This window comes from Clupea harengus, chromosome 21 (genome assembly GCF_900700415.2).
Source record: "Clupea harengus chromosome 21, Ch_v2.0.2, whole genome shotgun sequence".
In the NCBI taxonomy this organism is placed as follows: domain Eukaryota; kingdom Metazoa; phylum Chordata; class Actinopteri; order Clupeiformes; family Clupeidae; genus Clupea; species Clupea harengus.
The window spans coordinates 13,122,577-13,150,036 of NC_045172.1; the positions used below are offsets into that span (position 1 = coordinate 13,122,577).

Sequence of the window (27,460 nt, forward strand, 5' to 3'; positions counted from 1 at the left end):
TAAAACAAACTATGAATTCTGTGCACATTTTCTTTTGTCTTTGGAAGATGAGGGTTGGAAATGAATATCCACAATGTCCACACAGACACACAGGAGACTCACTGTATCCCACAACACAGCACAGCACAGCATATGATTTCCCCAATACCTGCCACTCAAAAATGGTTTCAGCAATATACCAGAGCACAGCACAGTATGCTTAGCAGAACAATATATTAGAATACATTTAAACATAAATCTATATTTTACAGTTAAATACAGTTTCAACATATTCCTTGCAGGTTTTGAATTTTTATGACTGCCTTCTGAACTACAGAGTCTATAGGACACGCCTAAGGTATCTCTGAGACATTTCCTCGATCTAATAACACAGCCTGCAGTGCATTGGCCTCCTGGGAGAGGTCAACCCATCCATTGCTTAATCCATAGGTGGGTCTAAAAAAAGCCTGTTTGAACACAATTAAATGGAAGACACAAGCCTTTTGTGGCCAGCAGATAATTATGGAGGTGCAAAACAAGAATACATCGTTTACTGTTGATGCTTGAGATCAATGCAGAGGAACAAGGATCCACTTGTAATTCATACCGTCTTTGGTTGTTGACAGAAATTTCAATTAAACGTAATAGCCACCCAAGCTGATAGGCTCATGGTTCAAAGCAGAGGATGATTGGATGGAGCGGGTACAGGCCTTGTTAAAAGTGTCCCTAGAAACTCTTGTGTCTCACACAGTCTGTGTGTCCTCTCATCCCTGGCTGTAAAAGATGGAGTGCAGGGATTATTGGCGGGCTTGGATTCAATTTAAGGTTCACTGTGTGAAGGAGTATGGAAATTCACTTTAATCATTCACAAAAAAAGATAAGGTTTGTCCAGACTGTGAGAATGCAATTACTTCATGAGAGTGACCTGAAAGACGGACAGACAGACCGATACACAAACACATGCACACACACACCCACAAGCGTAAAAGGTGAGAAAACGAATTTAAAGGTTTGTGTGTGTGTGTGTGTGTGTGTGTGTGTGTGTGTGTGTGTGTGTGTGTGTGTGTTATGCAGTTGCTCGTGTATGAAGTGAGACATTAGTGGTGTTTTCAGACAGATGAGGAGAGAAGAAAAATAATCATAAGAAGGAACACACACACACACACACACACACACACACACACACATATATATATACAGTATAAAACACACACATATACACACACACACACACACACATATATATATATATATATATATAAACATACATACCAACACATTCACAGTTTACGGGCCTCAGGGGAATGTTGACTTATAGGTGGGGGTGGGAATCCTAATAGTATCTGTGTATCTGACAGCTGTGTGTTTGGGGCTACCGTTTCTCTCCACAACACACATCAGCGGTGTACACAGCACAGGAACCACCAGCAGCAATACCCCATTAAAACTGCATGACTGTTCAGCTAACAGATTATAGCCATCCATCTTGTGATGTAGCTAACACTATACTTTTGCTGGCTCCATCTACGATCGCCAAAAGCATAACTCCTACGACAACAAAACACTATCAATTCACATCTGTCCTCTCACTTCTGCTCTGGTTGCCACTTCATTTTACACCTGATTCATTCACCGCTATTCTGTTACACCACAGAAGCCAGCAGAATGCACTGTGATGTTGGAGAGACGTTAATTTTATGAAACTGAAATGTTGGACAAATGCCCAGTGTGAAGTGGCCTTATTGACTGTGTCTGCTGCTGTCATCAGTTCCAGAGATGGAGAGTTAGAGTATTTTGTCAAGATCTTGAAGTCCTTTTTACACTAATATACTTGATATAACACATACCATTAAAGCACCTTTAACATGGATCTCTCTGAGGCTAAGAAAATGAGCTTGAATAGCAAAGCAGCTACTGATGTGCAGGTCATTACGAGAGAGAGGGAATATACTTAAGGCTGAAGCAGAGGTAGATGACTGATCAGACAGAGAACAAAGTGAAAAAGAACAGCCGATAGATCGGCAGGAGCAGGAACATCTGATAACAAAATGAAATTAAATTCTGTGATGCGTGTCACATATGGTAAAGAAAAAAAAGTCCAGTCCAGTCTCCTGCTGTGCAGTGTTTCCAAAGGGACTGTGCACATTGACATTAGCTATGCGGAAATCTTGTGAACCTTCACCGAAACCACAGAAGCAGGACAAATGAAATCAGAACGAATGAAACAACAGCACCGCCCTCGCCAGCAGCACCATCTGTAGCCATATCACAGGGAGAGTGTGCGTGACTTCCAGACATCCTCTGTGTGGTCGGTTAAGCTTCTCCATGCAAAATGGTCACGAAGTAGTGAAACCGTTAAGACTTACACAGCTTAATATGTAAGAGTATACACATAGGGATTGAAAACCTGTATTAATGGAAATATGTTCTTGATGACGTGTCAGAATAATTTTTTTTTTGTTACTTGATGGATTAAACATGGCTATTTCAGAAATAAACTGAAAAGTGCACAATAATCCACAAAATTTTTCTATATTATTTGTCATGTAGCTGTTAGTTTTGGCGAAGTGATCACAACATTAAAACCAGAAAAACTGAACACCGGAGACGGGGAGATGACCAAAAGCCAACTCTCCTCCGGTTGGATCGTCATAACAAAACACAAGAGCACTAGCAGCAAAAATACACAGAGAAGATCCCAAAGAGGACCGTTCGTAACATTAATCAACAAACATTAAACACATTCTTTTACAAACACATTGAAGAAAACACAGCCAAAACCACAGGCAATCATTTTAACAGAAGCCTGACAGGAGGAGCGCTGACTAGAAGATGCAGTGATAGCCAAACATATAAACAAACAAACAAATAAACAAACAAACCACCCTTGAGTAGTCAACGGGGGCAAACCCGAGGTGGGGTGGTTTTATTTGTTTATCTGCCTGCCCCATCCACCTCAGGGTGGAACAACTGTGCTGACGGACATGTAGCTAATCTTGGACACGCCCGTTGTCATGGCAGTGACATCGTCATCGGCCCCGTCTCGCCCCCGGCCCTTCCTGTTGGCGGCGCGTCGGCAGGGCAGCGCGCGTCGGCACAGGCACCACCCGGCGCAGGTGCTGAGCAGCGCCTTGCGGAAGCGCTTGTTCATGAAGCAGTAGATGATGGGGTTGACGCAGGCCGAGGTGTAGGAGAGCAGGTGGATGAGGGAGATGGGCGCGCCGGAGAGAGCACGGTGAGCCGAGGGCGGGTCGAACGCCTTCCACGTGTTGGCCGAGTACAGCGGCATCCAGCAGATGAAGAACATGGCCACGATGACCAGCAGCATGCGGATGACGCGCTTCTTGGCCAGCAGCTTGGCCTCTGAGGTGTTGGAGCGCGGACGCTCGGAGCGGGCCGCCGGCGCCGGCAGGGCCGAGAGCTTCATTGAGGAGGAGCCCGCCGCACCCTTCTTGGGCACCTGGATGTAGCAGCCGTCGCATTCGTCACTGCCGCCGCTCGGAGACACAACGCCGTTTTTCGCCCCTAAGAAAAGAGGGAGAGAGAAGAGGGAGAGTTGTTGTGTGTCTGACAAGAACAGAGCATGGACTGATATTTAATACAAATATAATGTGGCCAGTGTGTGTGTGTGTGTGTGTGTGTGTGTGTGTGTGTGTGTGTGTGTGTGTGTGTGTGAAAAGGAAAGAAGAAGAAATGAGTGTATGACCAGTGTGTTTAATGGGAAATATCCTCTTGCACCGTTAGATCTGTTCAAATGTAATTTTTATTCATTTAAATATAATTATCTTTTGTGCTATAGATACAAGACCAACCGCCTAGCAGTGCCCTTATCCTTGTCGAAGCTTGTATCAAAGCTACTATCAGAGCACTTCTTCCGACATCCTTTATTTTATCCTCTGCACTAAGCTGCAGCTTCTCACTCACCCACTGGAGAGGAGTGGGTTATGTAAAAACATACCCCCCACCTTGACCTGGCCCCACAGCATGAACCCCGACCCCCACCTCTGCATGCTCCACCCAGGACATGTCCTGACCACTGTGACCCTTAAGGCCAATCTCAGGCCAGTGTACATCTCCCTCAGGACAGAGAGGGGAAGTGTAAAGTCATGTGCAAATCAGACTGGAGAGCCAAAGGGGACAGTCTCTAGAGTATGTCTTTCTCTCGCTCCTTCTCTTGTTCTCCCTCTCACACAGATCTCTCTCTCCCGCTCACAGACACACACATAGCCTCATTCACTCAACTATACACACATGCATACTGGCAGGGGTCCTGCTCTTCCGCATGTGAACTAGCACGATAGCCAATCAGAAGGGCTTGGTGGGTCCTGAGAGTCAGCTCCCCTCTGATGATATTCTGATGTTCTAGGGGAATTTCTAGAGGCTCCAAACATATATAATGCATAGTCTGCCGTGCTTCTGCAGGTCTGAGAGATCTATTCAGTCGTTCACTCAACATCTATTCAGTAAGGAATACTTCTTCAGTCACTTTTCACTAGACAAATGCAATTTGTCAGACACTGCGAAAAACACAATAACTTAGCAATAACTGTTTGTACCACAATCACAATAACAATTAATTTCAGACCCCAATTTAAAAAATGTTAAAAGTTGTCCAAAATGTATCTATCCCACTTTTTTATAGGTGTTGAGATTGACAGTGCTCTGATTGTATTGATGCTCTCAAGACAGCATGTCTTTTCTTGAAATGAGACAGACATGAATAACAGACCAGAAAGGCATCAAATCCTATTCTGACATCTTAGAAATATGAGCTGATGGTCTTTGTCTAAAGAGTTAGACAGCCTGTAGTGGGAACAGAGTAATATGAACCAACTGACACATTTGATACTGACATCAGCCACATACGTTTCTTTTTTTCTGGCAGTGTTATGCTTGTTGTTTTCTAAATTAAACTTGCCACTCAACTAGTCAAATAGCCTGTGGTACACCACATAAAAGTCAAACATTCTTAGCTAAACTTCCTGTCAAATCAGACACGCTTGATCAAAATGGCCTGTCAAACACACCAACACAAAATGTCTTCCTAGAGAATGATAGCCTTGGAGTACCCCACCATGATCACAGCTGAAACTAGCCATCCAGCCCTGCAGGACCTGTTGTTGCAGACAGATGGGTCTCATTACAGATGCACTTTAACTCTGTGGTATGCTGCTTGTGTCCCCAGGAGCGGGCCGCTGTGGTAGAGCTGCCCACAGATGGAGAGACTGATGGGGTCCTCAGGGCTCTGCATGCCCTCTAAGAGGGAATCCATTCTCACATTTGGCACCACAGAGCAATGGGCAATAACCCTGCATAACCCCACATAAAGTATCCTGTCCAGACAGGATGTCCCCCCCCCCCCCCCCCCCTGCCACCCATCCAACATCAGGGTTACCCCACAGTTAGTCCCACCCAAACATCCAGAACAAAATTGGAAAGCAGAGACAGCATTTTCAGGATTCGCTAAATCGCTAGTCCGACAATCATTGGGACAATCAGGTTTTTCCATCAGGCTACCAAGATGTCACAACACCCTGTCCGACAGGCTATCAGCAATTATCCCCTAAGTGAGATAAAATACCGTCCTTTATTCGCCTTTTCTGCTCTTCTGACTTGCTATTGGGAGGAAAAACTTTGACCACCGAATGAACGAGTTGTTTGATCATGATAGTTTTGTTGTTGGGAAGTGTACACATTTCACGAAAAAAAAGTGCACCAGAAAAGCTTAGAACAAGGTTGTTTGGTGCACATAGAGGACAAATATGTACAGTATATCTCATAACAAAGAAAATACACCACATCATATGAAGGCTATAGCCAACGGTTTATGAAAGGCAACCAGAGTCGGGATCAGAGGAGAAAAGTAAAAAACTGCAGGAAAAAAAAACTTACAGTCTTACATCATTCTTAAAATACTGGAACATCAGCCCACACAATGCATGTTAAGCAGGAAAGAACCGTCCAAGTTTAACTACCTAATGTTAGAAAGCTAAAGAGCTTACAGGTAAGATTTAATGTTACGAGCCAAGTGTATGGGGCAAAAGGCTAACGCTAGCGGTCAGTATTATTAAGTTCGTCAGTGTTATTTATCTATTTATTTATTTATTTATTTAGTTATTCTAAGACTGATTAACACATACCGTTCATTGAAAGGCTAGCCTACACATCAGGCTCTATCCTGCTTTAGATTTAACTTTAATATCTCAACTGATCTATCATTCCTCAAAGTATAGCATGACTTGTAGCAGTCCTAAACTCAACAAACACACAGCTCAATTTTGTTAAGTGCAATCTTTAATGGACATTCTTTTTTAGCCTAGTTTATCAGGTTCACATCATATCAACTATGTCTCAACCATACACAGCAAAAAATTGTCCTCCCATTTCTTATCAAAAGTCAAAATAGCTTAGCTTAAACCAAATATCTTAATGTGACAATACACCATAAATCAGCATCACATTTCTGTTTTACTGAATATTTTAAAACATTTCTTAATGTCTTGTACACGAATATATTTACCTTTCTATATAAAACATGGTCTCCTTTTTACGATTTTATAATTCATTTTGGGCAACCAAAATGGCAACCAGGGATTACGATATTTTGCGAGCCCTCATTTTGACCTCTTTGTAGTAGGGCACTGAAGGAGGGGGCAGATGGTATGGGTGGGTACGACCAGGGTGTGATTTGTCAAAAAAACACAGGGGGGGATTTATTTATTTACTTATTTATTTATTTACTTATTTATTTATTTACTTATTTATTTTCTAATTCTTTTCAAGTTAACGTAACGGTTAACTTGAAAAGTTGAACATTTAATGCAAACTAAAATATATAAAATACATGACATTTTAAACCAGAGTGGGGGGGGGGGGGGGGGGTAAATCCCCCCCCAACAAATTGCACCCTGGGGACTGCCAGTTTGGTCCTTCTGCTGCCTCCTATTGTTGATTAGACAGTGGTAATCACTAGTGGTCCCGCAGGTCACATGGTTTGTGTGGTTCACCAGTTTATTACCAAATCAATGTATAGACTGATCATCAGAATTATCAATAGATTTGACTTTTATGACAGAAAATGATGTCCCCCTAGCCACTCCTTCTATTAAACCATGTTTTTCTACTTTAGTCCTCGAGAATACTTTTCTGTGTCAATCAATGATTGTGATTGTTATCTAAGAGTCCTTCCAAGAAGTTAAATGTATACTTCATTGGTACTGATGAGATTTCATAACTCACCAGAGGCCTCCTTCTTCTGGTCCAGCTCAAACTGGATGCCGCGGTAGAGCTCCCTCGAGATGAGGCCATACGCAACGATCATCACCACACCTGGAATCAGGAACAGAACCAGCAGCAGCAGGATGTACCTGACAGAACATGAGAGGAGGACCGTTTTATTAGTCACTTAATGAGAATTATACTTTTCATTTCAAATTAAAGAGCAATTTCATGAACTTCACGCTTGGAATGTTTTTATTTTATTTTAATGAAACAGAGAAGGAATGAGAGTCACATATAAATGATTTCATGATGTTTTTCTTTGAAAAGCTTTGGGAACACGCACAAAATAAACAAAAACAAAAACAAGAACATTTGGAGAACATCCGCTGAAAGTTTATGTATATTTCCTTCTTACACACACTTTCATCTTTACTAAAAGCTAAAATAGGAACAGACAGACAAACAACCCTTACAGATTAAAATAAGCTCAATAAAGAACATGCATGAAAATATTACACACAGACCTACACAGATACACAAACTCACTCACATACACACACACACACCCAGAGCACTCTCCCTGAATGGCCCTTGTGCTGGTGTGAGTGAGGAGTGCGGCATGTGGGTGACGTGGGCCCCGCACATCCGCTGGGAGCGTTCATCACACATCAGGCTCATTGTTTTCCTCGCCCCTGATGCCACCCTAATGGGGCGCGTGTGTGTGTGTGTGTGTGTGTGTGTGTGTGTGTGTGGGGGTGTGTGGGTGTGTGGGGGTGTGGGGGTGTGTGGGTGTGTGTGTGTGTGCCCACTAAAAGGGATGTCTCTGTCCCCTCTGACACTGACACCCCCCTGCATCCCACCTCCCTAAGTGACCTCTTTTTCATCTTCCCCTCTCTCTCTCTCTCTCTCTCTCTCTGTCTTTTTTCCCCCCTCTGCAGCCGTCCTCTACGGCCTGTGAGGCATGAGATGGGGGAGAGTATGCATGCGTATTAAACCTTTTCATCTTCGGCATCTTTTATGGCTTTCAAGTTCGTGCCTGACAAAAAGGGGAAGCCAATCAAAGCTACGGCATAGATACCCAAGGGAGACAGCTGGGGCCAAAGAGAGAGAGAGAGAGAGAGAGAGAGAGAGAGAAAGGGAGAGGAAAGAGAAAGAAAAAAAGAGAGAAACAGTTAATGAGACCTGACACACACAGAGACACTGGGGTCTCTCTCTCTCTGTGGTTTGTTCCTATTTACCTTCAACACCAGCTCATTTTTTGTGTGTGTAGTGCAGCATGTTAAGGTGCGTTGGTACTATAGAGAAGCTCTGTAGTGCAGCGTGTTGAGGTGTATTAGTACTATAGAGAAGCTCTCAGATTCCCTTTGCTGCCTGTTTATCACTTCAGAGCATCATACTGCCGCTGCACCACTGTCACCGGCGCTCCCACCTCCGCCACGCTAGAACGCAGATCAAAGCAAAGGTGCCCGTCACCAGCCCGAGCGCTTCCGGCAACGTGAGCGGCACCTCTGACACACCTTGCAGCTGCCTCAAGGGTCCTTCACAGGACCCAATTAGTCTGTGTGCACACCCTAACTACTGGCGGAGAACTCAAACACTGAAGTCTATGTCTATGTCTAGGTCTGTGTCTACAGCAGTCTGTGATAAGCCCTCTATGTGTGTGTGTGTGTGTCTGTGTTCAAACCATCACTAAACAGATACACACACAGATTTCTCCCTTTCCCTTGTTCTTTCTCTCGGTTGCCGTTTCTCGTTCTCTCTGTCTGTGAAAGGCCACGCGAGACAGAAACTACTGCGCACAAATATCCAGTAATGTCAGCCCAGAGCATGGAGGTTAATTTGTGGAAGTGTGTGTGAGCGTGAGTGTGTGTGTGTGTGCCCTCCAGTGTGTTTGTAAGTATGCCACCAGTTTAATTACCCATAACTCTATTTAAATAGAAACCACTGAGATCCCCATTCTCCTTACTTAACCCAGCACACAACGGGCAGTCACTCACACACACACTGACTCACTCACTCACTCACACACTCACACACTCACACTCACACTCACACTCACACACACACACACACACACCCTGCTGCAGTACAGTTTGACAGTCAGGGATGAGGTCTCCTGAACACGAGAGCCTGTCTGGAGGATTTCCTTAATTGTTCTGTTCTTCCTCTTGAGTCCATGTACTTTCAAAAGCCTTGCTTCAGGTGCCACCGAAACAACCTTAACAAACCAATCAGTTCTTCTTCTCTGACTTTGGGAGAACGACTTGTCGTGTGTCACTGCTGTGGGTTAACATTTGAGCAGTCAAAGAGTGATGTCTGAGTACTCTGACGTTGATTGAAGGATTCTTTCAAAGGGCTGTCTGTCTGACATTGAAAGGCTTAACTTCTAACCTCAGTTTGTATTCCATTGTTCTAAGGGCAAAGCCGTCACCATGCATGACATAGCAAATAATAACTTCTACCCAGACCTAAGGATACTGTGCAGAGACAAGAGAAAAGGATACAAAATTAACCTGGATGTATGTAGCTCTTTCGAAGCTTAAGTGGTCTCTCTTAGCGTGTTTAAGTTCCAATATGACATGTGTAAATACAAATTGGTGGTTCTTTAGGAGTTTATTTAAAATAAGTTAAAAAAAAACTACAAAGCAAAATGACACCACAATATATCCTGCTTTCTAGAGAAAGACTGTGTCTGTCAAAGTTCCCATCACCCGTCTCATTGCAGTAGTAGGTACCTGTAAACAATAACCAGCCTGGCCTCTGGCATAGGCACCATTTCCACAGCCTGCTTAACGTCACTCTAATGTGTTTCAGGAGAGAAAACTAAATGTTGCCTATCAGTAACAGTTGCAAGGAGCCTAGTGAATCAGAGAAATTCAGCTCACATCTTCCCTTCACAACAGTTACAATTCATGTTCAACTAGAGATAGAATCAGCTGTTCCTGTGTGTGTGTGCGTGTGCGTGTGCGTGTGCGTGTGCGTGCGTGCGTGCGTGTGTGCGTGTGTGTGTTTGTTGTGTGTTTGTGTGTGTGTGTTTGTTTGTGTGTGTGTGTGTGTTGTGGATAGGATTATTGTGTGACCATGTACAGTATGTATGAGCACATTGCACATTGCTCACAAACACACTACTGCCAGAGACCTCCATGCTAGCTCCCTGTACTTTATGAGGCCCAGTCTGTGGGAGTGAGTTCTAAGGCGTGTGTTTAATTTTTGTCAGAGCTGAAAAGAGTACATTTGAGAGTAAGGCGTGTGGAACTTAGAGCGAGTGTATTTATTTAACTTATTTATTTGAGTTTATTTGAAGTAGTGTTCAGGGGTTTGTTGTTTTATTAAAAAACACCTCCTACTGCCCATTGCTTAGGCTGTAATCCAATATCCAATAGGCAATAAACCCCCAAAACATCTACCTCCGGCCTCCGCTGTCTCCATCCTTGGGAAAAGGTTGACCATGTATAGTATGTATGAGCACATTGCAAATGGTTGTATGATGATGTGCATACAAGTTTGTGAGTGTGTGTAAGCATCTCTGTTCAATTCATAGTATAGAAACCAAACAAGCTCCCTGCCACCTTGCTCTCACACACACACACTCACACACACACACACACACACACACACACACACACACACACACACAACTGCAAGAGACCTACACACTCGTCTCCTGTGCCTAATCTGACAGCGATGCTTCTTTTCTGAAGTCCACAGCACATCCACAGGGTTGGTTTAATTGCTCTATTCATCTACTGCGGCTAATAAACTCTGAAAAGCCGGCAGAACTGACCAACCACCTGGGCTTTTTTCAGTCTGGGGAGAAGCGCTAAGTCAAGCCAATTACACAACAGTGTTAGTTCAGGATTCTAACTGTATGACAGCATGGTTCAAAAGCTCTAACTGAACTAGAAGAAAGTTATACAACAAAGCACTTGTACCAAGTCTTGAGCCCAGAACACCTTTGGGGTGTGATGGAACTGAAATTTGCAGCATGAATGTGCAGAAATTGTGTGATGCAATCATGTCAACATGGACCAGAATTTCAAAGGAATGTTTCCAAGACCTTGCAGAATCCATGCCACGGAAAATTGAGGCTATTATGAGAGCAAAAGGAGGCCCTACCCAGCATTCTTTTCAATGAAGAGTGCGTTACAAATAAAATGAATTGTTATTATTATTATAAGTACATTGTTCCTCATAAAGTTGCTCAGTAAGTGTATATATGAAGCTCATATGGACAATAGACTGCTCAAGGCTGTGCAGTTATAGCATGATAATGCATGTCACCCATTTGCTTCTTATTTGTCTCTGCTCTGGGGTGAGTGTTAAAGCAGAAAAAGTCTGATGAGAAATGAATACTTCCAAAGGGCTGATTGAAGTTGTCTTTGAAAATGGCTGTCTGCATTTCAAAGGGTTATTTACAACCATGGTTTGTATTCAGTTATTCTAAGGAGGCAGCTGGCTTCACCATAGCAGAGACATTATGCACTCTCTCTCTCTTAAGGGGCTTCTCTGTTGCTATAAACTAAATTGAGTTTTTTGAACAATTTAGCCTCCTTTAATCATCTGAAACTGATTTTTAAGGCTCTTTATAAGTAAAATCTTTGAGGGTTCTTCAAACCCTCATTAAAGTGTACAAACAAATCATTTCCCTCTGTGAATAGCCTATTCCATCCATGAAACAAATAATTAAAAAAAAGTTGTCAGAGATTGTACTGAAAATGTATACGGATTCTAACGCCTCAAATGCCTCTATAGCTGATAGCCAATGAACCCTTCATCAACGGACACAAACATTTAAATTCGTCTTTGGACACTTGCTGAAAATGTCTTGAAGGTTAACGTTTAAGGTTCAGTCCAACACATTTTGGACCATCTTTACTAAGGGTGTTTAGCCTGTGTTTCACTGGTCAAACGTCTAAGTCTTAAAGTCTTGTACAGCTTGTATGTGCGCTGCTAAACAGCAGTGACGAATGCAATGGTCATCACCTGTTTAGCTGTCCAGCATCCACGTTGATCTTGGCTTATCGCACGACTATCAGGGGTGAATAAAAAAAGGCCCAAATCACAAAGGCGATTATCCAAATAAATAAATGTCACCTCACCTGTGACTAAAAACCAATGGGAAAATAGTAGACACTGCTAATACTCAAGGTTGCTCAAGAGGAGATACAAGAACATCGTCGACAGGGATTGCAAATGTTCGCTGATAGGAGCAATCCTCTTGAAGTCTTTGATGACTAAAATTTCACAACGCGACATAGAATTTCCAAAAATGTATTTCACTGTCTTCTGAACCTTTTTTAATTATAAAATGTATACAATGTATAAATAATGAAATTATACAATTTCTTAAGTGAAAATTATCTCTCTTTTAAGACTTGTTGGCAACGTCTCAACAGCAATCTAGGCTTCAAACTGTACGCACACAATGTGGTGCATTTGAAAGGCCGTAACGCAGAGGTCTGGCTCAGCCAATAGAATGAGGACCCATGCAGCAGGTGATTCATTTGGAACACTGATCATCGTGTGATAACCCAAGTTATACGTGGCCAGTCTGTACATCGTACATCATTTGTAGTCATCATCCCTGTTTAGCTGGACATGTAGAAGCAATGTTTAACAATTGTTTCAGGCTTAGACATTAGTCAAACTGAATTGAATGATTGTACACTGTAGGTGGCAGTAATATGCCAAAAGAAAAGGTGCCTGATCTGCCATTGAACCCAAAGAAGAAGAAGACATTAGTGAAAGCGTATTTTGATAATATTCAGTTGTGCTTCAACACAAGTGCCTACACCACATCCTGGCAGCATTTGGAGATTGGCATCATGGCCGAAGGCACCGTTTCACCGTTGGCTTGATACAATTTGTAGAAGGTTTAGAAGCCAGCAAAGTGATTCCTTCAAAATTCTACATTGTGTTATTGTGTTTTTAAACCCACACAATCATCTTAACTTTTCCATTGACATTTAATCACAGGTGACTAACATGTAAACACCTCTTGGATAATCACCCTTCATGATTTGGGGCTTAATGTTTCACACCTGATCATCGTGTGATTAGCAAAGTTAGATGCATAAAATTGGCCCTTTTTTGTCAAATTCAGCAAATTGCTCCTCACTGTCTTCTACCTGTCGGTTCAGGGTGTGCGTTCAAAAACACTTCAGTGTTCTGGCACAGTTCTGGCTCTGTAAATGGGAACGGTAGTGGCTCGGACCAAGCCATTAACAATTCCAGCCTATTAACACATTGCTTCAGGAGCATGGAAGGGAGGGGTGTCATTTAATTGATCAAACATCAATGACCTTTTGGCCAGAATGGCAGACTTTTTAAGTGTAAGGTTAAGGTTCTCTTAGAACGATGCTTACCATGTCTGCTCCACAGGCCCTCGGGGCCAGTCCAGTCGGCACATGTGTCCCGTGATGTTGTTTGCTTTGTTGATTGGCACCAGCCGACTGAACACTGGGTACGGGACCATGATGATCACGGACACAACCCAGGTTGCCGCAATGACCTTATAGGCATGGGAGCGGGTCTGCCAGGAGCGCGACTTCAGCGGGTTGCAGATGGCACTGTATCTCTCGATCGCAATGGCGACCAGGCTGAAGGTAGAGATGCTGACTGAGATGCCTAAAGAGAGAGAGAGAGAGAGAGAGAGACAGAGAGAGAGAGAGAGAGAGAGAGAGAGAGAGAGAGAAAGAAAGGATCAGTGAGAGGGTGAGAAGGAGAGGGTAAGTGGATTTCAAAATGCTTTAAGAATAATTAATGAATTTAGATTTTAAAAAAGCTGCTGCAACCCCTTTTATTAGAGAAACTGCAGCCTGATGAGCACGAGGTGCTCCAAGATGGATGGAGAGAATGAACAAAGAAGAATGAGATGCATTGTTACAGACTGAGGAGTCGAGTGATGTGTAGACAGAGGAGAGGGGAGAAAGGGAGGGGTTTGGGGGGGAAGACAATACTAGAGAAGAGTGTTGTGAGAATGAGCGTTAGAGGGATCAGACAGGGAGAAATTAATCAAATGTAAAATTCATGAAGGACCAACTCCAAATAGCAATTGTGGCATTGTTTGCATACATGAATATGTATTCAATGCAGTGGCTGTTTTTGCATGAAAAACAAACAGAATTGATTGCAAAAAAAGAAAAAAAAATGGAAATATTCCCAACTTTACCAATTATGTACAGTAGCCACGTTCAAGACTAACAACGCTCCTTTTAATCCTTTCCCCTTAGTGATATCCAAAAACACCACCCCAAAACACTGCTTGGCATTCGGAAATAGCATACGGTGCACCAACATCCTCAAACTCCTCTGATGAATTATTTAAACAGGATTCTGCTATTCTAGGAGGTTCGGTTCCTTCTAGAAACTTCTCTCCCATGCTTTTCCCCACACTTTTGTAGTTAGTTGCTGTTGAGTAGCACACTTCCTCTCCTAGGTGTGACATTTTATCTAGTTCTGGAACTTTTATGAGATTGCCTGTGGCCATGAGTCAAAGTGTGTAATTTAACTTTTAATGTCTTACCTGTGCATTCCTACGAACATAAAACTGCATTTGTTATGTGTTATGTGGCCACAGGGGTTACCTGAACTGTGAAAAAACATCTAGAAATATTTACTGCTGACTTTTGTTAGGGTGCCTCTCTGGTCTATTCAGAGGTTAACTGACCCAACCAAAACCAAAGAGAATAATATCCTCCTATGGCTGCCTTTTGATGACCTCACCAGGCATGTGAGGGCCCTCACTAAGGGGTCATCACTCTTCCCTGTTGCTTGCACCAAGGAGATGTCCAGGTTCCTTACACCCAAACTATCTGGGTTTGCCTACTAGCCAAAAGCAGAGAATCTGGATTAGCTCATCGGTCATAAATAGAGGACCTGTTAACATACCCAGGGTATCGTTTAATTAGCTGGCTGGACAAACAACCGCAGCCACGCATAAGGGATGGCACAGTGGTGGTTATCAACTCGTTCAATCAACCCAGGTCTAGTTATGAGTGCACTCACGTTGAATGTGTAAATTCATTTGTGTATTCCATTAAATGAATAGGTTGCTTAGATGTATTCATATGGCGTGTAAGTCAATATAAGCGCCATTCTTTCAGCTCCAACCTATGGCGGTGTTAAGCGGTCTTGGGAGCACAAAAGTACGAAACATCATTCAAACCTGTAAGTATGGTTACTTACAAATCTTATGAGGTCAACAAGTACAAGGCTTTAGTGCTTTAATCAGTCGCTGTATGAGGCTCATATCACCATACAAAGGCCAATAAAACAAGGAAATTGTTTTGAAATTGAATTTTTTTTTTTTTTACTGGAAGCAGGAGCTCTCCAAACATTAGGGCCGCCTGATGACCAAAAAACTATGTCTGTATTTTCAGAGTGAGCTTTGGGGGTTTTGTTTACAATTGTATCCAGTTTTCAATTTGCCCATCTTAACGCAAATGGTGAGAGTATGGCTGTAATTGCTGTATGTTTAATTACAAAGTAATGATGGTAGCCACTAACTGCTTCAAGTGTTCTCTATCTAGAAATTAATCTATTGCTTCCATTGCTATGATCATTTTGGAACCAGGAAGTCTTCCTCCACTTCTATGCCAAGGAGATGATCACACGTGGTAAATAATTAGCCTGTATCTAGGGTAGTGAAAGGGACATTTGCATCTTTCTTCAAGTGAATCCTGAACAATGGTTAACAACTGCAACTGCTTAATTTGTTTCAGGTTGAATCGGACAATGTCAGGGCAAACAAGAAATTACACAGCTTGAGGTGGAGGAGGTATTTCAATAATGTAATTTATTCCCAGGCATGGGTAACAATTCAACTAAAATATCTGTTTCTTTGTTCCTAGGGGCGAGAAGAACAAAGTAATTGACAAATAAAAAATTGTAAAGGCCTGTTCTTTGTTGTTTGCTTTAGGCAAAATATTGCTGCATTATAGCCTCCCTCAAAGCCCTGCCAGTAGTGTGGTCTACGATGATGGGGTCAACAACATTAGGAGGTGGTTGGCTGACAGGAGGGGCTCTCTCCTTCCTTGATGAGGCCATGATGTGAAGCACAGCACATTCTGCCACTGCAAGCCTGCTCTGGGGTCTGAGCCCACCTAGGCACCTGAAGTGGGCTTTCAGGATTCCAAATAACATTTCTGTCCTGACCATTTAAAAAGGGCCATGTTGAATCTAGGTTGGGGCCCTGCATTTGGGTCAGTATAGGGTGGTGATGTGCATCCCCCATCTCCCAGTAACAATCCATTGAAAATAAGTGGATGAGGGAGAACATTGCCATAATCAGTATCACAAAATGGATTTCAAATATCAGAACATAAAATGAGAAGTAATGGATAGTTGCCATACCTTGCTCAAATCTGTGGCACAGCGCAGACTCCCTAAACATCTAAGAGTCATGAACCGGAAATGAACCAGGCCACTTTGCATCAACACTGGTGACAATTCACTGATGGTCACAAGTCTTCTGCAAAAGCATCTGGGGTTAACAATCTTTCCGCAAGAATGCCTTGCTAAATGTAGCATCAATGTTTCCAGCATGAAGTCCTTTCAATTGCACAAAGATATTGACCCCCGAGCTATGTGAATAGGTCTATATATGTGCTAAAAAGGAATTACCTTTAATTATCCCAGGCTACTGCATTGTCTGCAAATCCTAAGCCCAATTCATAGTCCAGGCGACAATTGTTGCTCGACAAAAAATAATGGCAAAGGGTGTTGGGGTGCTAGGGAGTCACTGAGTTTGTCGCGTACATCCAAAAATGTAAAAGGATTTGTTGTCACGCACTCTGATTAGAGAACAACTGAAAAGTTCTACATTCTGGAGTGTTGTCGTGGTGTGCCCCTTCCGTCTCCCTCATCTGGTGAACAAGCTATTCCCCACTATCTACCCTTGACATATTTAGCAGTCTCACACTCCACCTTCTGATTTTCCTCCTCCTATTAACATTAATGATAATATTTCCTCCTCCTCTAAATCTTTGAACCGACATTACTATATTGACTAACTTTATTGACTAACTAAATTATTTTGGCCTGGGCTATGAATTGGGCTTGTGTCCATGCAGGCTGGTTGCATGTGTCAATATGACCAAGCAACAAGTATCCTTACTTATCCACAAACCTACCTGAACGCTGATGCTGTGAAGTGACTTGTGATTGACATAATCGCCCTTCATTCTGAAAGATGTAGGCTGCATTTAAGAAACAACCGCACACAACTGTACATTAATTGTAGTTCAGTCAACTTCAGTTATTGTCTACCTTCTGTTTCATTGAATGCGTGGGCAAGTAGCCTGGGAGCACTACAAACACATCTAGTGGCTGTGCTAGGCTAACAGCCACCTCGTGAATTGTGTGGGTGACCATGATCTTGCTTATGTTCTCCTGCTCACCCACAGCATACATAAAAGTACAAGACAAGACAAACCACTAAGACTTACCGGCACAACCAAGACTGACCGGCACAACAGGGTGCTTTCTCACAGCTGGCCATGAAGTTAAAACCGCAAGAAATACATAGATCATGATAAACCACCTGATTTTGCTCATTAGACAAAAGCACAGGATGTGGATTAACTCATTACCCAGCCAAAGTAACCAGACAGCTTTTTTTCAACATGAGGGAACAAATCTATAGTTTGAGCTTATAGTAGCTAAGGTATACATTTTAAGGTTATGTACTCAAATGTATTTCCAGTACTTCAGTCCTCAGTGAAGCTTCACCTCACTGCATTCACACTTTTGAGAAAAACTGTAACTGTAACTGTTTTTTTTCTTGTAGAGTCTTTCGCTAAGCTAGGTTGAACATTCCATCCTGATTTGGCTTAACGTTGCATCAGCCTGTGGGCCTCGACTTAAATTATTCACAATATCCGATATATTTTTTAAATATTAATATCTTGCTTGTGTACAACCATATCTTCTGAGTAAACACTCTAAACAGGCAAAACAGAGAGTGAAAAGAGATAAAATATTAATAGGTGGTGAATTGTTGTCAATATTGAGCAATGCACAGGCTTCTGTTTGGCTCTTTTCCATTTAGGGAAAGGGAAATCACTCCACAGGGAAATCACTGACCACAAATGGACTGAAATGCCAGGGGGTCTAATCTCTACATCACACAATGGGTAAGGGTGGACATATACGCTAGGCGGACACTCTGACTACATTTAGGCAATTACACATAACACAGACTCAAAGTGATAACAGAAAGACATGCCGACATTGACACAAGCAGGGAAACACAAGTGCATTCAAACGTGGAGCAACACGTTAACATTAACATTCTCAGTAACACCCACACAGCAGAAACCACATCACACATACTGGTGTACAGAACCATATGTAGTGTGTAACATGAACGTAACGTTTTACTGTAAATTAAACTATTTCCTGTCTACACAAACATGTCATCTTACAGATGCATTTTGAAAACTTTATAAAGATACTCGATCTATGGGTAGCGTATGCTGTTATTATTTCATTTGTAGCTTATCATCATATAGCATATGCCTACTCACCGGCACAGTCCTGTCACCCATCAACCAATCAACAAGGTTATTGAAATTGAGCTCATGTATGAGACCTAATGTCAGCCTTAGCATTGGAGTCTTTCTCTTTGCTAAGGAGTTGTTGCTTTTCCTCAGTAAAAGTTGTTTCGAGTTTCTTAGTGGTAAGATAAAATGCTTTGTGAATACGGGCCCTGATCTGGAGTCAGCCTTCCCTCGGCTGTCCTCCCCACCATCCACCTGTGTATGGTGAATCACAGAATCCTCAGCCTGAGAAATAACCCTCTCCATCCAGCACAGGTTCTATTATAAATCACTTACATTACTTATATCCACTTTTTGGAAACCATGCGTCACAAAGGCTGTCGGTGTCAAGCTGAGCCCTGTTGTGTGATTGATGTGATTTTAGGTGATAAGATTATTTTCATTGAACCATGACATGTAACATGCATTTGCACAGCTTACATCACATCCTATGAAACCCCATCCTCTCTGTCACAGGCCTCTGTGGAAAGACAGACCAGGCTAGTACACTCTGCCGTGAGTATGTCTTAGTGAGGATCGAGTTAGTGACTAAATATCTGATTAGGGTTCAGGGCTCGTATTCACAACGCATCTTAAGGCTAAAAGTGGATCCTAACTTGCTGATTTCGGGGGAACCTCCTTAAAAATAATGGGCCTGTCAGTCCTAACCCCGCCGGCGCTTCACTGAAGTTCATCTTTTCACCTTGTTTGAGGGTGGCGCTGTTTCACAGATTGTAATGCAAGTAAGAAGTTGAATTCAGAAAAACTACCTCATGTCTGTGGCAGGATAATGGCCACATGTCTATGTTTCAACAAAAGGAAAAGCGGCATTGTTGTAAGATTTTTTCTTTCGTGAAACACTGCTTCACCTGTAATCTTACTTGCCATGGAGCCCGCATCTTGGAGAGTGCCCATCAACTACAGAAATGGCTGGCCAAGGGAGCCAGCAGTTATGGGAGATAAGAGAAAGGCGAAAGCACTCAAAAGAGAAAAAAGACTATAGCAAAAGTAGAAAAAAGAGGGAACAGTCCAGATCAACCAGAGAAAAGAAAAAAGATGTAAAACAAAACTAACCACTGAATGTAGTCCCTGTTCTTATGATGATATTACACAGTGTAAAGTCTTAGTGTGCTTGATGAAGAATATTATTTATTGTAAATTTCAAGATTAGAAGAACACTGCATTCTTTTTCATGAGAATGTGAAGGAACCTAGGCATTATTGGCTGGTGACCTTTCTAATAAAAAAGAAAAATTTCAGAACTCTTTCAGAAGGAAAAAAAAGGATTTGGGGAGAGAAAAAAAAGACAGAGAAAGAGAGGGGCGAGAAAAGAGAGAGCTGGGGAAAATAAAAAGACTGAAGTTGAAAGGAGGTCTATACTGAGATAGGCTATACATAGAGCTTTGGCTGCTACCATTAAGACTGCTGATTCAAACATGCGTACAATATGCATCTGCTACAATCCTATATGAGGTACGTGTACCTGTAAGCCAATAGCTAGGTTTCAGCTCACTCGCATATATTCACGCGCACACACACACACACACACACACACACACACACACACACACACACACACACACACACACACACACACACACACGCACACACAAGACAGGGGAGTAATGGCTCATAGTATGGCTTGTAACTGCCATTGTTTTTGCATTATCTACAGGAAATGAAAGCTTTAGACATGAGTGAGTGGTGACTGCCTGTAGGAGAACGTGTGTGAAAGAGCACGTGGGTGTGTGTTTGAAACTGCGTGGATGTGGATGTCTGTGTGCCTACGAAAGTGCTTGCGATACAATGTGCCTGTGTGAAAGAAAGTGTGTGCTCACCGGTGTGTGTGTGTGTGTGTGTCTCACACACCAACAGGGCTCCGAGAAATGAAGCATTTTGTACTTGTGGAGGAGGAAAGCTTTTCCTCTGAGTCATTGTTACCACACTGCTCTGTGATGCCTCTGACACCCAACAAGAGCTTGCTAATTTCCACAAACCCAAAGAGACCTGCCTAAACTCGTTATATGAACTTTATACACATGCAAGCTCTAGACAAGCTCTATTTTGCCTGTGGGAAGAATCTACAAGCAATGCACATCAGTGATGATGGTGTTAGTCTAACCCCCCACAACTATAAAGTAGACAGTGACAGGTTCGCCCAATTAACCATGACTCACCAGACGACCTGGGCCTCAAAGATTGGCTCTAATTATAATATATAAATAATTAAAATAAACAAAATATTAACACCACTGTGTTCTTGTGTTTTTGTTCTTGTAGAGCAAGGAGATAACTGGACATTGAAAAGAGCCCTCCCTCTGATTTATGCCCCCCTAACAAGACTATTGATTCTTACCCCTGCCTCAAGCGCCTCCCTTTCTTGCTCTGCACACTTTCTAGCTCTCTCAGTTCTACATACCTGACTGAGCTCATCAGAAGTGTTCGGGATAGGCTGAACACACATGATTTTGGTCATCAGAGGTGTTTGTGATAGGCTGAACACACATGATTTTGGTCATCAGAGGTGTTTGTGATAGGCTCAACACACATGATTGAGCTCATCAAGAGAATGATAATTCCACTGATGTCAACCAGCTTTGCTTAGAGCAGGGGTACAGAGAAAATAGACAGGGCAGGGAGGTTTCCAGAACAGGTTTGTGAATCTCTCTAGACAACTGGTTATGTCAGCTATCAATAGGGCCAGTGATGCACATTACAGATGAAGAAAGGTGAAACTGATAAAGCTTAACGTTGTGCTGATAACTGGTAACGAGTAACGCATCCATACCCATGAAGTAGGTGACGATCTTGCACATGGCGGCGCCGAAGATGAAGTCCTGGAGCAGGTTTGGGATGAGGGTGAAGGGCATGCAGAAGACGGCCAGCATGAGGTCGCTGACGGCCAGCGAGAGCAGGAAGGAGTTGGTGACGGTGCGCATGCGCTTGTTCAGCGTCAGCACGGCGATGATGAGCAGGTTCCCCAACACGCTGAGCAGGAAGATGAGAGTGTAGAGCAGGATGCGCACCGAGTCCATCTCTGAGGAGGAGGAGGGAGGATGGGAAAAGGGGGACAAGGAGAAGGGGGCGATATAGGGAGAGGGGAGAGAAGGAGTCGGATGGAGGTGGGAAATGAGTGGAGACAGGACAGGGAGGGAGAAGAATAACAGGGCAAAAAGAAGAAACAGGAGGAATGGGGTACAAAAATGAGGAGTGAGAGAAAGAGAGAAGGACACAGAAAAGCAGAAAAAGCAGAGAAAGAGAGAAGGACACAGTAGAGCAGAAAGAGTAAGAGCAAGCAGCACAGAGGAGGAGAGGATGGAAGGCAAGAGAGGGAGAGAGGGAGAAAATCAGTTGCAATTATTGATGAACACCCTCTATTTACAAAATAAATCTTGTTTAATTGATACGCCTATCAGCTGGAGGGGGGGGGGGGGGTCCTCATAGCTTCACTCCAATTAGTCTCAGTCACAGTGGCTAACAACCATGTATCTACTCGGAGATTAATATTGATTTGGAGGACCTGCGTGAAATCAATACAAAATCGCTGTCACTTTTTCATTAGATAAATCAATGTCAAAGTTTCAGTTGCAGGAAAGCTTGTGCATAATTTTCAAGACTGCTTGTACACCTGTGGTGCATTGTAATCTGTCTATCTCAGTGCAGTTCTGGACAACTCTTCAAACCCTTAGTAATATGGCACAGATCACCTACTGACACCAAGCTATCTTCAGCCCTGTACTCACTGAAAGCATTCTCCGCTGCAGCAATCAGCATGGCAGGCGTGAGCAGCTTTCACAATGCATTTAGACTCATTAAGCTTGCTAAAGCGCTGTCTGCGACGTTATGGAGGTATAGTGGATGTAAGTGGATGCTTATCACAGCACTGGAATGAGGGTGAAAGGTCAACATCTCAGTGAGCAGCTTGCATCACAGAGTCTGAAGGAGAATTTATAGTCCGAGGCAAGTGTCGCTCAACAAAAAATGAAATAAAAAATTGTGCCTGCTAGGCCGTCACAGACCTTTTTAAAAGGTCTTGAAAATTTTGAAAGGGTGCCGAAGTTGAAAGTTTTTCATTCAATGGATGTTTTACATTCTTGATATGGATACAGCCATCTGCCTCGTTAATGTTTTCAGTATCCTGTGTAGCTAGCAGTGCCAGGTCTAAAGTTCATATTTGATAAAACATTGACTTGCATAATGGTCGGGGAGACATCATTTCTATATTAATGATTGGATCATAAGGTTTGAAGACGCAAAATCTGCTGTTCATGATTGTGCTACCTGTCTTCCATGGTCAATACGACTTGATCTAGTTAACTCATGTGAGTTACTTACATAGCTGAGTTGCCATAGAAATGACTGAGACTGAGCTGTTCTGAGCCAGTTTCTCGTCAAAGACGGACTATGACAGCCCCCAGGTGCTGCACCATCACCAGACACTAGTCGAGCGACACTTGTCGCCTGGACTATATACAGTATTCCCCTTAATGAGACACCAACACAACAGACCAGCAGAGCACCTCACAAGCATATGAAAAAAATGTATAATCGACAAAAGATGTTTTTCATAACCTGGAAAATAAACACTGATAAACACATACATTCATCCATCCATACATACACCCTCACTATGTGTGTGTGTGGATGGGTGTTTGTGAATAAACTTAAGCCATCTTGACAGCAGGTGGACTAAAATCTCCCTTTGTTATCAATTCTTGTTCCTACCTGAGGGTGAAACAGAGAACATACACACAGACACACACACACACACACACACACACACACACACACAAACGCACAACCACCCAAACACAAAACACACACATACACACATGCACAACCACCCATACACTGCTACTCCTCACCTACACACACATACAATATAAACTGTAGCAGCCATATCTCAAACAGACACCATAAATATCCTCATACAGACACAGAGACACAAAAGCAAATTCACACATGAACATACACACAATGTCACTCATAGCCCAGGTGCAGGCCAACATAGCTGTCAATCAAGCCTATGATGCCTGACAGGCCCGCCTCCCAGACACCAACACACCGTGGCTGTGATTAATGGCCGTGTCTCTGTTCTCACCAAAACAAATGAGAGCCGGGTCCGACTGGTTTCAGAGACTACACCGGCAAGCGGCCTCATTAATCTAAGCTGATTTGTTTACGGATCCCCATTCCTATCATGTGACAGGTGACAGTGACCTCAACAAAAAGAGAGTCTGAGCCAATTAAATACTACTTTCTTTTAGTAGCTTAATTCTGACGGTGGGTAGAATGCAAGTAGGAGCTGTTCTTTGATTGTGTCTCATTGATTAAGTCTTGTTTAGGTTGCACAATATACTTCCAGTTAATTTAATATAAATTCTAGATCAGCAACAAACTGCCATATAGATGTGCTGGTATATTTGACATTTTTTTATATTAATTTGCAACACACTATTAAGTATTTAAAAAACAAAATGTTTTCATTGGGTGTGGGTTTTAGGAGACATCTTTCCTCCTAGCATGTATCAAACAACCTGTGGATACCATCAGTCACACTTTTCATGGTAAAAATGGTCTGCCTACTGCCTGAACCCATACAGGAGGGTCAAAATTACACCCCCCAGTGAAAGAAAAGGCAAGGCCAGCAGGACGCCTGTGTGATTTTAAACCAAGTCACACAGCAGGTGAAATCATCTATGGTATGCCATTGCCAGAGTGTATCAGTATAGGTAAATGAGCATGCACCATACCCTGGGGATGATTACGTGCACTCTGATCAACACATGTGTCATTTGGAATGTGCAGATGTGGCATGGATATTACCATGGCTTGCTACAACTCTGACCGCAGGATCAGCATAGGGACAGCATAGATGTAGAATTCTACATACACAATGGTTACACACCTCCCAAAGCTGTGTTTTACACAGCACTGCAGAGGGAGAGAGAGAAATAAGGAAAGAACGGAAGTGATATAGAGGGAGAATGAAGAGGGAGAGAAATAAATCGAGGGCAAAAAGAGATGGATTGATGGGGGAACCGAGATTGGCCACTTCTGGTTTAAGGGGACAAAGACGGACCTTGATTACTCATGGAGATGTCCCTTCTCGCGAAAGAGTCTAGTTCATTTTTCTCCGTGAGTCACAGAGCCTTAGGCTGACAAGCCTGGGTCGTAACTAATGGCTTAATCACATCCCCTGTCCCATAACCCCCTACAACAATACAAAGAAACCAGACCAGAATCAATTGAGGAATGTGGACATTTGAAACATAATAAACATATTTAGAGTACTGGTGATAGTCGTTTTTTTCTTCTTTTTATTAATTTTTTTACTGACATAGGCATACAATATGCTAACTTCCTCTTGTGTCTGTGTCCTTAACCAGATCGGGCAACATGTGTTACCGAAGGGGATCTGCAAAAATCTGAAGGGGAAACACTGGCACTGGACCACAGTCCTTGGTGAGCCGTTTCGTTTTGCATCACTTGGTGCAAAACTGCAACAGGAGACCGAGGTTATGGAGTTTGCGATAGAGCAGCCTATTCAATTCCCACTGCGCGCGGGATTTGCATTCTAGTCACTAAAACGCTGCGCGTCAGAGCTCTGAGGCAGCTGCAGAGCGCTCGCCACAGTATAATCACAGGGGAGAAAAGCTTTTAAGATTAACTCCAGAGAGTATAGATTCATTTAGAGATAAAGTTTAATCTCACTTTGCCACGTCTTAAGCGAACTTCAAATATTTTTTATGCTGGTCTCAAAGATTGTTCAGACCACACATTTGAGCTCATCCATTTGGCCAAGGTAGACGATTCATTTACGAGTCTTGTCATGGAAACGAAAGCTGAAGTCATACTAAAAAAACTGAGTGGAGAGAAGTTTGATGAAAAAAAAATCCTATAACTGTAGATCATATATAAGTAAACCCGTGCGTAAGACCTATCTCAATTCACCCACAGCCGAAAGGGGAAGCCACTTATGATGTAGGCTATCTGAGGTTAACCTGAAAGAGAAGTTAGTAGTTTTAGTAGCTTAGAAATATCAGCTTATAAACCTCACACGGAAGTGTTTATTATTCTTTTAATGTATTGAATGGAAAGACCACGCATGTGTGTGTGTGTAAACACAGTTGTCTACGAGCTGAACAAAGTTAAACGCATTCCATATCACTCGGCTTCATACAGAAATTAAAAACACATATTCCCCCTCAAGTATTACCGACTTCGGTTCAAATATCTTTTTCAGATGATCTGATAATACAAGCACTGACGCTATTTAACATCCAGTAATTGCGTTGCCTTCAATCCAGTGGGAGTAAGTTGTATAATGGTGTGTTGTTCTCTTTCTTTATTAATAATGAAACAATATGTGTGATTTCATTCCTTATAGACTCTTTAAATTTGATAATTTATGTTTTTACTACTACATGGCTCCTGAAGTGTCAAGGAACACTCAACGTGCTGGCGTTCTTGGTTTCAACCATTTACTCTGTACTCAATGTCCTAACATCTACCACATCGTGTTCAGCAAGGACCTAGACTTAACAACCACAGGTCGATTAATACCGGGAATTAGCCTTAATTATGGCCACATTCCAGCAACCAAATGGGTAGATAGAGTCTGGTATCTTATATTATTACCCTGGTTTATAAATAAGAGAAAGGGTTTTACATGATAAATGCATAATGCACCATTTTTTATGTTCACAGCATTGTACGGTGACAATTGTATTGACCTCTCTAACGAGGGAAAAAGGTTTGTTTCGGCAAGGCATCGACTCTGTCCATGGAACACTTTAAATTCCTCACACTTGCATAAAACGTGTCTGGGGAAGCATTAATTTACTCTATCTAACATAAAATATGTGTTATGAGTACACAATAAAAGGAGATTTAAGAAGGCAACAAGGATGCTATTCTCTTCACAATGCCCCTGAGCTCAATTTGACTGCAGGATTCCACGCATCCATCGCGCTGAGTATCCGCAACCATAGACCAGTTCTTTGTCAACGCATGACCAAACCGAAAAGAAGAAAAAGTATTATAAAATCCACATACCTAAGTAATTCACACACTGTATCCATCATAACAAAACGGCTCACCTTTCTGTCGTGCTCGGGGAGGCGAGATGGCAGGCGCATTGCAACAGGTGGCGTTGTTAACGTCCATTGATGCGTTTATTGCATGTTCAGAGGCATTCATTTGGGTTTTGATAAACTCCAGTAGTGTGGATGAAGTTTCGTTTAGCTGCTGAAAATCCATCCTATTATATTCCCCGGATGACCTCGGGATATTACATTGAGCAAAAAGAGTGACCTATCATCTTGGAGAAGGATGCAGCCCAAGAAAGCTGCGTGGTGCAGAAAAAACAGAGCATCAGGATCTCATAACATTGCTCATTCAGAGGGGAAAGAAACAAATAAGCTTCTCAGTAGTAAATTGCTACCCCTCGAGCAAGCTCAGTACTTATAAAGAGCCCAAGCTTTGGCTCTTGCGTTTTGTATCAGAAACGCTGTCCTGCTGAAGTATGCAAGCGTCTGCAGTCACACTGGTCGAAACCAAGGGTCTAGTCAATCTGGCAGTCAGGAGCGCAAGAAGGGCTTTAAAACTCCTGTTCTTTTTCGCTTGGGGTCTTCTTAGGGAACTCCGCCGCCCCCCAGTGGAAGAACGGTGTTTGCCAAGTTATTAGATAAAGCTAACAATGTTCAATTCTGTATAATC

General features: G+C 42.6%; 1 protein-coding gene across 1 annotated transcript; it reads right to left on the bottom strand.

Annotated features, from left to right (window-relative positions):
* Positions 1-1,255: 1,255 nt before the first annotated feature.
* On the bottom strand, positions 1,256-27,400 carry LOC105911679 (cholecystokinin receptor-like). Its single transcript, XM_012840510.2, has 5 exons — positions 26,842-27,400; positions 21,528-21,776; positions 13,566-13,827; positions 7,219-7,346; positions 1,256-3,504 (listed from the first exon to the last, which is right to left on the bottom strand). The coding sequence occupies exons 1-5, from the start codon at positions 26,999-27,001 to the stop codon at positions 2,936-2,938; spliced, it is 1,368 nt and encodes a 455-aa protein (XP_012695964.1). The 5' UTR covers positions 27,002-27,400; the 3' UTR covers positions 1,256-2,935.
* Between the last annotated feature and the right edge of the window lie 60 nt (positions 27,401-27,460).

Coding starts and splice junctions, on each gene's coding strand:
- LOC105911679 (XM_012840510.2), bottom strand. CDS start 27,001: ATGGATTTTCAGCAGCTAAACGAAACTTCATCCACACTACTGGAGTTT. Junction 13,828..21,527: donor GATCGTCACCTACTTCATGG/GTATGGATGCGT, acceptor CTCTCTCTTTAG/GCATCTCAGTCAGCATCTCT. Junction 7,347..13,565: donor GGGCCTGTGGAGCAGACATG/GTAAGCATCGTT, acceptor ATGTTCTGTCAG/GTACATCCTGCTGCTGCTGG.